At 31.4% G+C, this 12,339-nt stretch overlaps 1 protein-coding gene and 1 pseudogene across 1 annotated transcript in view; both read right to left on the reverse strand.

Annotated features, from left to right (window-relative positions):
* LOC105617724 (dynein heavy chain 9, axonemal-like) overlaps positions 1 to 11,360 on the reverse strand; it is a 31,603-nt gene extending 20,243 nt beyond the window's left edge. Inside the window, exons 1-28 of the mRNA XM_012199278.1 lie at positions 11,229 to 11,360; positions 10,643 to 10,876; positions 10,448 to 10,555; positions 9,996 to 10,215; positions 9,585 to 9,737; positions 9,179 to 9,390; positions 8,605 to 8,838; positions 8,261 to 8,464; positions 7,956 to 8,147; positions 7,660 to 7,869; positions 6,999 to 7,273; positions 6,816 to 6,934; positions 6,217 to 6,528; positions 5,979 to 6,093; positions 5,718 to 5,915; positions 5,322 to 5,550; positions 4,870 to 4,965; positions 4,195 to 4,535; positions 3,909 to 4,065; positions 3,549 to 3,781; positions 3,090 to 3,379; positions 2,710 to 2,858; positions 2,195 to 2,440; positions 1,912 to 2,136; positions 1,641 to 1,842; positions 1,393 to 1,559; positions 782 to 1,194; positions 31 to 301 (exon numbers count right to left, since the gene is read on the reverse strand). Of these exons, the coding sequence (XP_012054668.1) occupies positions 31 to 301; positions 782 to 1,194; positions 1,393 to 1,559; positions 1,641 to 1,842; positions 1,912 to 2,136; positions 2,195 to 2,440; positions 2,710 to 2,858; positions 3,090 to 3,379; positions 3,549 to 3,781; positions 3,909 to 4,065; positions 4,195 to 4,535; positions 4,870 to 4,965; positions 5,322 to 5,550; positions 5,718 to 5,915; positions 5,979 to 6,093; positions 6,217 to 6,528; positions 6,816 to 6,934; positions 6,999 to 7,273; positions 7,660 to 7,869; positions 7,956 to 8,147; positions 8,261 to 8,464; positions 8,605 to 8,838; positions 9,179 to 9,390; positions 9,585 to 9,737; positions 9,996 to 10,215; positions 10,448 to 10,555; positions 10,643 to 10,876; positions 11,229 to 11,360 (5,937 nt within the window). The remainder of the gene's footprint in view (positions 1 to 30; positions 302 to 781; positions 1,195 to 1,392; positions 1,560 to 1,640; positions 1,843 to 1,911; positions 2,137 to 2,194; positions 2,441 to 2,709; positions 2,859 to 3,089; positions 3,380 to 3,548; positions 3,782 to 3,908; positions 4,066 to 4,194; positions 4,536 to 4,869; positions 4,966 to 5,321; positions 5,551 to 5,717; positions 5,916 to 5,978; positions 6,094 to 6,216; positions 6,529 to 6,815; positions 6,935 to 6,998; positions 7,274 to 7,659; positions 7,870 to 7,955; positions 8,148 to 8,260; positions 8,465 to 8,604; positions 8,839 to 9,178; positions 9,391 to 9,584; positions 9,738 to 9,995; positions 10,216 to 10,447; positions 10,556 to 10,642; positions 10,877 to 11,228) is intronic.
* A 150-nt stretch (positions 11,361 to 11,510) lies between these two features.
* Positions 11,511 to 12,339, reverse strand: part of LOC105617598 — a 10,234-nt pseudogene continuing 9,405 nt past the window's right edge.

The raw sequence follows: 12,339 nt of genomic DNA on the forward strand, positions 1-12,339 counted from the left end.
GAGAGAGAGAGAGAGAAGTAAGAAATGTACTTTATAATCCATTTGTTCGGAACAGTTGAAGACATAAACCATTTGTCCAAGAGCTCTACCGAGGTCCTTGGTCGTCTCGGTTTTCCCCGTCCCTGCAGGCCCAGCCGGTGCTCCGCCCATTATCAGATGCAACGATTGCGTCAACGTAATGTAGCATCTGTCCGTCAACGGCGTAATTACCAACCGTGGCACGTTACCCAGGTACTCGTAAGCGTATATGAAACATGCGTCGCAAATGTTGGCGAAGCAATCTCCTGATTTGTCGTCCCACCTACGAGGCGAAACAATCTCTTTCAATTCTCTTTTTTCCTGCACCTGCGCGAGAAAATTAGTGTCTATGGTATCGGGACAGGAATGAAATACCGGGATGGAAATTCAATACAGTATTACATTGTATTATGATAATCTATATTTTCAAAACCGATTTATCGATACATATTATATTATATTATATAATACATATTATATTATATAATGTCGGTGCCTCTATATTTATAAGTGTTATTTGTATGTTTTTTTTGCTAATTAGAGAAAGAATTCTTATAAATCATTACTTTCTTATTAATATATTTGAATGATTCGAATTAGAATTCAATCATTAATATGAATTATTCATATGAATCATTAATATGAATCATATTTTCAGTGAGCAAATAATTTCTTTTGAAAGTTCAGCGATATGTTGCATGCGAATGTTTTTTTAAATAATAAAGAAAATCAGTTACTTTTGTATAATCTCTGATGTAATCACCTGTGTTTTAATTGCGATTGCCATATAAAATTATAAGAGTTCTCTGCTTTAATAGATATTAATTTTCCGACAACGTCACGCGCATGCACATCGATGGTACAGATAGTCATGATCTTCTGGCGGTCGTTCTCTTTTAACTCGCCGCGCAAGATTGTGATCAAATTGTTTAGTTGGCTGATCTGTTTTTTCTGATAATCCTTAAGCGCGTTCTCGAATCCCTCTTCGAGTCTCGCGAATGCCATATTTACTTCACTGGTCCACCAGATTTGCGTGCCGCATAGAGTTGGCTGTGCTTCGTAATCTAGAATCCAAAATTCGCGAGGCTTCTCCTCGTACGTTGTGACAGCCTGACTGAAACGATGTCTGACGCTTTTTCTCATCGCCTCTGTGACGCGATTTAACCAAATTTCAACCTGTGTGTAAATGAGGCAGAAGTGACCGAAATAGCGGATAGCCGTGATGTATAAATAATATGAAAAAATATAAAACATCAAACATACGTTTATTATTATTATTATTTAAACATACTGGTATATAAGTTATGATCAATATAGTTTTATATGTATTGTTCCATCTTAAGTTTTGTCTTTTGGAGTAGATTAACTTTATACCTTTCCTGTGCAGTCACATGTTCCATACAGAGCCATTTCCTCTCCGTCCTTTGCTATCATCCTATTAGCGTGTTTCGTCGGTTTTCCTTCTTCAATTTTCCACTGGAGCTTTGCCAACGAATCATATAATTTGGACAAATGCTTGCATACTAATTCGGGATTGTTTCCTGTTGCAATAAAATATATGTAGTTTTTCCTAAAATTTCTTATCATGAGAGAGAGAGAGAGAGAGAGAGAGAGAGTTTTACCATTGCTTAATATGTCTAATAGATCTGCAGATGAGATGAAATAAAAACGTGGGTAAGCTAGTCTTTTTGTCTCTAGGTAATCAGACAGAGCTTTCTCGCAAATATTTAATTGTATCTCCAATTGCTCGAGCCGATCCAAAAGCTTCGGTTTATTCGTTGATTTTATTATATTTAGATTGCTCACCATTTCTTTCAATAAATCCTTGATAGAAAATGTCCAATTAATGTAATCATAAAATGTAATAATATAAATTATTAAAATTATAATTACTTTAAAATCCTTGTCTATCTTCTCGAAACGTTTCGTTTCTTCCGGCAATTGACTTCTTATGTCTTCTGATCCAATGAAAATGCTCTCGAGGTGCATCCAAGCTCGTTGGACTCGAAACCAGGCATTGATCGTGGCATCGGCATTGTTAAGCTTTTGTTGCCAATTTGTCACTTCATCGAAGAAATAGGCAATATATTTTGACTCCAACATGTTTTGCAATTGTACCTACGATAATAATCTTTTCTGTCTTTAGTTGAATTAGAAATCCAGATAAGGCACATACTTGATTTTCTTCCAACATCTCAATTGCTTCTTCGCTTATATTTAAGACGCTAAGTTTAGTGCGTTCATGTGTCTCTTTACCAAACTCAAGAGTATCCCATGTGTTGTGCAACTCTTTTAAGATTTTCTCCATGCTCATTTCTTTAACTGCCTTATCTACCATATCCTTAACTTCCTTTTCAAATTTGTGAAGCTCTAATTTCAATAAATCTTCTAAAGTAGTTTTATCATCCATAGTAAATTTCACCTGTAGGATGATTTTAATTAGAATTGCTAATGTTTAAATCAATTGGAATAAATTAGTTTGAAATAGAAATTATTTTTTATTATTGTATAGATCTTTAGTTCACTACTAATAAAATTAAATCCCTAACAAAACACACACACACACACACACACACACACACACATTTATAATATCATATATTATGTACATATCATTTTTTAATGTTTGATGAATTTATGAAATAAATATTTTGAGGTATTGTTTTTAGGTAAATAGTATTATTTACGCACCCGAGTTTTAATCATAAGTTCTTGCCAATGTCTATCCTTGATGGCAGGATTTTGTAATTCTAAAACTGCTCGTAATGATGTTATCATATTTTTCAGTTGTGCTTCTATATGAGCATATAAATCCCAAGTTCGTGTCTCTTTATCTAATTCTAAATTAATATAAAGCACATTGGATTTTTAATTTAACATGTATTTTGTATTAACATATGTATATATCAATATATATATATATATATACAATATTTTTGTAATATATTTGATAAATCTCAAAATATGTGTATTTAAATATTGAAAAGATATATGACATTTCAATTTTATGAATTTCTAAAAACTTGATATTATTGAATGCATCAATTATTAATATTTAATGCAAAACTTACGTCTCAACTCTCGAATAAATTTTTTACACTCTTGTTCCATTCCTTCAACATCTATTTTTTTCCAAAATGTTGTCTTCCATTCGTCTAGATTCGACGTAATAATATTAACATAATCCCAAAGATTCTTCAGAAGCTTTAAGTCTCTTCTAGCAAACTTGATTTGTTTAAATTCTGCCATCTGTTGTTCAAATATATTCGTTTGATCATGTAATGTTTTTAATTCCTCTTCGAATCGTAGAATTTCTTCATTTATCTTGTCCAATTTCTCATACACATTCGTACAGTCGAAACTATTGATTGGTTGTAATTGATTATTGAAACATAAATTGTATTCAAATAGTTAAGTAATTGAAAATCTGTAGGTAAACTTAAACATGTTCTTAAAGAAGATAGCTCTTCGTACATCATTTTTAATGACTTTATTTTTTTTTATTCAAATAAATGTTGCGATTGCTTTACTTGAACACGATGTTCTCGCGAAAACGCGCTAGACACTGCTGTTGTCTAAAATCATAATAATTGAGACGTTTCTTCAATAAGTCAATTTGATATGCCATCAAAGGATTCACAAGCTGTTTCACTTGCGCTGCCCATTTTTTGACCGTTGCCCATTGCTCCGGTAATTCTGTCAACCAGTTATAAGTTTCTTCACTGAATTTCACTTGGTATTGTTTAAGAAGATCTATAGTCGCCTGTAATCGAATAAACTAATTGTTACTAGATGTTTCATTTTATATAAATTGTTACGAGTAAGATGGTCATTAAAAATTAAACAGAATTACACTACTTTCTATTATTTATATTTTCTATTTTTATTACCTTGATAGGTTCCCACATATCGTCAATTTGGTATTGTCGATCTCGTACCTCCTTTAAATAATATATAGTGTTCAACAAGTCCTCATAATCATCTGGTGCGATTGGCTGAGTAAATTTCTTTAAAGCTTTTGTCAAGAATTCGCTAAGATTTCTGAGTCTGTAACATACAGTGTAATGAAAATTGAATATATTAATATATATGTAATATTAATTAATTGATAAGATTTAAAAAGAAATATAAGGCACCTATGATTACATAGATATGTACATTATAATGAATACGTACTCGTTGTTGACATGATCAGTCAGATGTGTCTTGAATAAATTAGTCCACTTGCAGATTGTGTTCAGTAAAGCTTGTTTGAAGGCTCTTACATCTAGCTGCAGCCAACGTAAGAAAACTTTTTCATTCTCAAACTCGTCACATTTTTTATAAAGTTCTATAAAGTAATCAATTTCTCTTTTGAAATCAGCCAATCCTGGCTTTCTCTCTTTTAAATGTTCCGATAAATTCTCTTGCATTACTATATTTTTTTCTTCGTCCGTGAGTGCGCGACCAAAACGTAAAAACAAGTTTAAATATTGTTGTCTATCGTCAAGCCATAACCAGGAAAATGGTTCAAAAATCTGCAATACAAGAAATATTGGGTATTTTTTTTTCGTGGAGCAAAATAAAATAAATAAGTCATGAATTATGTAGATATCAGTTATTTCTCTTAAATAAATGAAGTTTACATTGTTAAAAAAGTGATTGCTCTCTTATTCTGAAGTTTGCTATCAGAATCCTTATTTTTCTATGATTATTATTTTTCTTGATTTGGAAAAGTGAAAGTTCTATTGCATCACATTCACGTTATTAAGTTATTGCTTTCATAGATATATGAAAAAAAACAAACAAAATATATTTATACATGATTAAGATTAAAAATAAGAAGACCATATAATTGCTTGAAGATCTTACAATGATATATTCCTGTGCTTGCACCAAACCTAACTTGATTCGATTACACGTTTCTTCGAGCATGAAAATGATATTTTCTTCTTCTGCTAAATCAGTCTTAAAATATTATATAGCGATTAATAATGGAAGAATTATAATATCATATGTGTGTGCGTATGTACGTACATATGTGTGAACAATTATGAAAAAAAGATAAAACTTTAAGTACTGGAATCCATAAATTAGCTGAAGAATTAGCTGTTTTTGTTATATATATTCTCATTCTTACAGCGTAGTTCACTAATTCCTTCTTAAATTTTTCACTAAACAAAATCTTTCACTAAATTCCTTATTAATTAATCGTTTTGACACAAACAATTAAGAAAAGATTATTTTACTTTTAACAAAGTATGATGTATATACAAATGCAATAAATGCGCCTATTATTGATCACCCTATATACAACGACGTACTCCATAATGCTCCCGTTCCGTTGCAATGTTAGGATCTACGCGTGGTATTAAAGTTCCCATTCTCATAATGTCAAGCAGCAAACCCTCGTAAAATATATAGAAACTCTCAGGATCATCCAGATCTACCCCAGGACGAAAGACAATATGGGGTATCTCGAGCGACAGGTGAATCTCGAAAAGAGGTGAAACGTTACTTTCCGGATCGGTTTCATCGAGCAGATAGCATATGCTACGGTGCAGATACCGCGTGAAAAACAATTTCATTATTAATTAATAATATTTAGGAAGATTTTTAAGAGCATGCTAATCTTTAACTTTTAGTCTTTATACGTTACTTTAATCGATTAGCAGAAAATAATATGAACTTTAATAATGTTTGATGAAACTCAATACTACCTAGTAGAAGCAGCTTGGATTAAGGCTTTCGATATCAAATTGTCGACATAAACGAGATAAGGCTTCCATTTGGGCATATTCTGAGCGATTTCCTCGTTTGTTAGTGTTATTTCAGCTACTGCCTTCATTCGTTCCTCTTTGCCGACTTTTTGTTCCACAGCATCGCGCACAATTATTCTTTCTTTCTCTTCATCCATTCTGATTATAATGATAAAAGCGTATTTTACAATAAATTAAAAAAAACTCTAATTTGATGCATACCTCAATCCGCTCGGTAAAGTCCGCAATTCCTCTACATCTGTTCTTTCTTCGAATTCTCCAAATTCTTCAAGTTCTTCAAATTCTTGTTTTTTCGCATCTATTTGCATGTCTGTGACTAATATATTATAATTTGATATTTCGATCAAATTAATTTAAAATCTAAAAAGTTGTCTTATAAATTCGTTATGTAAAAAAAATTAAAAGAAGCCTTTGAAGAAAAGAAGTGAATAAAAGTTACTCAATTCAATTTCATCTTTCTCGTACACTGAATCGGGCAGTAAATTGAAGAAAAGTTTATAATTTTCATCCAAGATTCGATTTAGTTCGGTACTGGCTTGCTTGATCTGGTCATATCTCTTTTGGAAATTCTCGTTACGTTCACCCACAGCGAGCAAATTCTCATCTTTAAAATCCTTGCGCTCTAATATCGGCGACATCGCCCATGTATAAATCATTCGCAACAACGTGTTGATGTTTTCTTGAGCATAAAAGATCCGCAAATGTAACTTTCGTATTAGATCCAGCAAATTACTTATGTACTCTGGTACTTCTGTGAAACAAATCCTCGATGACATTTTATGTTGTTACTGTGAAAATTGTTATAGAGTTGATTTTGTCTAATCATTTGATTCTCTCCTCCTTTGTCTTGCTTTATAGATTATCTTTTTGATGAAGCAAGACAAAAAATTATTTGAAGATGTTACAACCATGATTCCAAGTTATAAAGATTTAAAAAATTTATTTAGGTGTGTTGTTACTTTTAGTTTATTATTTGTATGAATAACATCTAAATGTTTGTATACATAATATATAAATTGTCACGATTAAAAATTTCACCTGGGGAATTCCAATTATAATTTTTCTGGCCAGTGTCAATTAATTTGTCCACGTTTTCAATTTCGTGCTCCAATAATTCAAACTCCACAGGCAAACTGTAATTTCTTATCCAATTGTACCTATCATTTGAACAATGTATATAAATAGAATTATTTCTCATCAGTTAATAATATGTTTACTTACCATTGTATGAGTAAATTGAGATTGTAGGTACTCTCAAAAAAATATTGCGATCTATAATATAATTGGATCGCTTCCTCGGGTAAGTCTGTCCTCTTCATAGTGATCATATAGCGAATTTCTCGCAGTAGAGCAGTTAGTTCCGGATCAAAGTTTAAATCGAGTAGCTTATTCTCGTGTACTGTTAATAAGCTTTTCGATAAATGAAAGTCGCTTGTATCGACTATCTTGTTGGCCCAATTCGTGAATATTTTGTGCTCCATCGCGTCCATGAGTGACTTATGAAAATACGATATACTTTTATTAACACAATTTGAGTATTGAGTCGAATACATTTGATAGATAGATTAGATAGATTAGATTTATTTTACAATCAGATGATTACTTTTTGTACGGACGCGTTATATCATAAATAAGTAGCTAACAATAATCATAAGCAGAGTGACAAGCGATATTTGATGTGTTATATTTTATAAAAATTTAATTAAATATTACGATAACTATTATGATACATTATATAAAGTGAATATAAGCAAATAAAGACATTGAAAAATCCGATATTCATAATAGATTCTTACATTTACTATCTAAGAACATACCTAGTCTAGGTCAAATGATGATTAAGTTCACCGTTTTTTTTTTCTAGGATTTTGTGAGATATTACCTGCATTTGATCGTATTTTGGTTTAGTTTCACGTGCTTTTCTAAGATTTATCAAAGGATGATCGATTAATTTCATACATTGCATCGGATAGTCTATTCGTTGTCGCAACTGCGTCAATATACATAATGCACCAGCGACATGCGGGAAATACTGATCGGTTTCAATCCATTCGTCCTCCTTGTAATTTTCGAAGATGCTATCAAATATGACCTGGAAAAATTAAACGGAGTCTGTATCCATTATCTATCTTTACAACTTATATTATGCTTATTAAGTATTAATATTGTGCAGAGCACTTTAATGTCATCAAAATGGTCATGAATTCTTTGAAGCAATCTTTCGTAATTGTGCCATAATTGTGCCATAATGATTGGCCTGTTGGCCATCGAGCCTAGAATCCATATTATCTTAAACATGATTTCAGTATTATGACATTCAGAAAATGCTTGATCGAATATATTTGCTAGCTGTCTGTCAAACTCTTCCACCTACGGTAAAAGAATCAATAATTTTTTACATTACCGTGGTAATTTTATTATACTTTATGTTAGAAATAATAATAATGTATATATCTATTATAATGCACGATTATTGTGCTTACTTTTGCTAAAAAAGAAATAACATGATCTGTGAATTGTATCTCTTCTGGCATCAAAATATCGTATTCTAATTCGGCAAATTCATTGTAGAGTTTAACAAATTTTTCATGAATGTCATATATTTTAGAACATAACGTTTTCTTTCTTAAACTCGCTAATTCCATCTTTTCTAGTTTAAAATATTCTTGAGCTGTTTTAAATAACATCTGGCAAATAATACATAATAAATGATTATTTATAGAATTATTTAAATGATTTTATGTTAGAAATAATAATCAGATTGTTAATTAATGCGCGAATCCAATTACGGAAAGCTTAATACTTATTTTAAAAATAAATTACGGACTTTGATTTCTTCCAAACGTTTTTGAAAATTTATTATTCTTCCAAGCACCAATTCATCATCAAAATTCCATGGAATTAATTCGGTCGAATATTTAAAGTAATTATCCAATTTACTTCGAAATATTTCATACATTTCTGTATAATAAGTTAAAATGTTTATCACATGCATTAAACGTTTTAGACTATCGTCAATATCACCAGTGAATAAAGTACTCTGATCCAAGTATTTGGTAGCCTGCGAAGTTTTTAGTTAGTGATATAACAGACATTTTTGCGTTTTGTTAGAAGAGAAATAGATATGTTTTCTCATTAATACTCAACATCGTATTTAAAAGCGCAGAACATTTGGACATTAATGACTTGAAAAATATTAAGGAGACTTAATTTAAAATTTAAAAAAAATCACATTACAACAAAAAATTTCATCTTCTTTGTTTCAAAATGAAGATGATTAAGATATTTATTAACGCACATATTTTCTTGAAAAATATAAATTATTTTTTATTTGTCATGCAGAGAACATTTTGACTTCTCGAGTATTTCGATATATAAATACTTATTTTTTTCTTACATACCTCGGTAATTAGCAGATTAGATATTTCGGATAATAGCGTAACTATTCGCGTTGGAATACAATAATATTTTGAATGTGACCATATCAGGCATATACAATGCAGCAGTGGTTTCAATTTCTGCTGTACATCTTTAAATTCGGTATTTTGTATATCTTCGAAGTGAGGTTCCAATGCTTTTAAGTAGGCGCATACATCGCGTGCTTCGATTACCGCTTAAGATAAAAATTCTTATGAATATTATACAATTTTGATGTTGAGCTTATTTGAAAATTAATGAATAAAATCTTATTCGGAATAACTCATTAGAATGAGTTATTACAGTTAAAAGAAAACAGAATGCCTAATCGATATAATTAATTAATACTCTTTGTAGTATATCTTTCTATTAACGCTAGCAAGATCTAACCACCGATAACGTCCTTCAACAGAGCCTTGAAACGCGGCGAATAGGGGCTCTTAGTTAATTCTAGAATAGATGCCATCTTTTTCACTCGTAGATCCTTCATTTGACTATGAATAGATTCGACGTTTACAAGTCGTTGACACCAGAAATCGATTTCTACAAGTGTATTATTGATGATTAACATTCTTTAATTCTTAATTCAATTTCTTTCAATTAAATTTGATTGGTAATTATTGATTCAGGAAAATAAAAAATATATTCTTACTATATATTCTTTTATGTGTTATGTGCATATAAAAATATATATAAATTATATTATATTTTAATAATTAACATATGTGAAAAAAAATTTGTACAATGTTTAGAACGTCAAAAAAATTTGTTTCTAATTTTGCTGTTTAAATACTGCAATACCCGCGCTTGGTAATAAATGTTTATCATTTCTTGGGCTTTCTTCGTTTAGCGTATCACCGATTTGCGAGCACCATTTGGTTACGATAATTTCTATATTGGCTTTTAAAGGAAGATCGACTTCGACACCTTCACTCTGCTGCGCTTTCCATTCCGCTTCAAATATCTGCTCGATACCCATTGGCATTGGTAATAAGGTTTGTCCTATCATCTTACCTTTGACCTGAAAGCATCTTTTGTCGATATTACGAATGACTAAACATATTTTTGCCTCATTTCGAAATTCAAATCACATCTCACAATATCATGAAATTTTTGAAAAATATTTTTTAGTGGAAAATTTATTAAGATAAAAGAAACGAAGAACATATTTATATTAAGATATTAATAAACCTGTTCCTATTTACCTGCTTAGCTATTTTATCTTGTGGGCTAAGAGTTAAAGCTATTCATACCTGGCATATCAAGTTGCGAAGATCGTAAACGTGTTTTTTCATGTCCTCACCGATAACACGAGGCCAACCCTTGTGATTCTTCGGATTCGACAATATCGGTACATAAGCCTAGGTAGAAACATTTACATAAAGCTCAGTTTTTTTTGTAATAGGCGCGAATAATACTTAATTTGAGTGTACAATCGTCACACCTACCTCTTCAACCAAGACGGATAGTTCTTCGATAGGTTTCGAAGCCATGTCTCCGGGTATAATGATGCTCCTGTAATTTTCTTTTGTGATCTCAACAGGATTCTTTTTTATAAAATACGTTGTCTTTATCTGACCTGTCGCTGGTATCTCGAGAAACGGCACTAACATACCGACTAAGTTTACTTGTATTATTAAAATCATTTCCGATGGTGTATCGAAGAATTTCATAATCGTCTCCTGATATTTTCGTAATATAAATAAGATATCTATTGAATAATTTATTTGTCTAAAAAAAATTTTATTTGGGATTGTTTTCACGCGGAAATAAAAAAATCCTTCAATTTTTTCGAATTTGAATGAAAAAGATCTTTAGACATTTTTCATACAATTTAAATATTGCATTTCTTTCATATGTATGATTAATAAACTAAATTATGTATATATACATATATATATATATAAGAAAGAGACAGATAATAAGAAAAACGATATATTTAAAATAAACACAGCATAAGACAACAGTGTGTTACATGAAAATTTAATTTAGTTCTCGTCGAATAAGGTTAAGATTTAGAAGAAAATATTACACCTTGTATTCCTCGTTTGTTATCATCTTTATCCATTTGTCGAGTTTAATTTTTCTTGAAAGCACCAAATATTTATAAAGGAACTCAATACGCTCATCATCTTCTTGCTTCTCTTCATCTTTTTTGTCAGCCATTTTTCCATTTACAAGAAAAGTTTGTTATCCTCAACGCTTTTCAACTCAACAGTTTGAACATTGCCAATTTGTTTTTACAGAGAAGTTACTTTCTAAAATAAAAGGGAAAGGAAAACAAGCTGAATATTCACGTTTATTGAAGCACGTATACATTCAGAATGATATATATTATTCAAAAGCATGAATTATATGTATAAAAGTATAAAATTTACAAAAGCACATTGTAAGATAGGAATTGAAAGAGTAAATGCTGCATAGACTGAGTACGCGAATAGCTCAGGGTGCGGTCTACAAATGGTGCTACAAATGCTTTGAAGTATTTAATTGACCAATCGGAAGAAAGAATTTTTATTAATTCATCAATAAAGAAAATGCTTCGAAACATTCGTAGCATCAAGCGGACCATAGCCTCAGACTAGATTATCGTAATGACCATACATAGTAACACCACAAGTCGCTTTAAAGTATTTAAATTGCGTCACGTTGTGCTGAGTAGTTGAGTCATTGAACACAGAGTCGAAACGAAAAGCGATCCATCTACCGTTTGTTGGTCATTTCTGGCCAGACTTGATTTTCAATCCATTCCAAGAAGGAATATACCGCTGTGTAAACTCCCGGTATAGATCCTCCGCAACTTTGCCCAAAAGCCGTGATTCCCACAATGCTGTGACTAGATCCAATGAACATCAATAAAGGGCCGCCACTATCTCCGTGACAAGCGTCCGACCTTCTTGTAACGTTAGTATCCAATACGCACAGCATATTATCGTCCAAACCACGGGGTAATTTGCCGAAATCGTTAAACTTTTTGGCGCATGATTCTTTGTCTACGAGACTAGAAATTGGAGTATAATTTAAATCTATATATAATTTTAATCTGTGTGTGTGTGTGTGTGTGTGTGTGTGTGTGTGTGTGTGTGTGTGTGTGTGTGTGTGTGTGTGTGTGTGTGTGTGTGTGTGTGTGTGTGTGTGTGTGTAG

The sequence above is a fragment of the Atta cephalotes genome, assembly GCF_000143395.1.
Source record: "Atta cephalotes unplaced genomic scaffold scaffold00013, whole genome shotgun sequence".
NCBI lineage: Eukaryota > Metazoa > Arthropoda > Insecta > Hymenoptera > Formicidae > Atta > Atta cephalotes.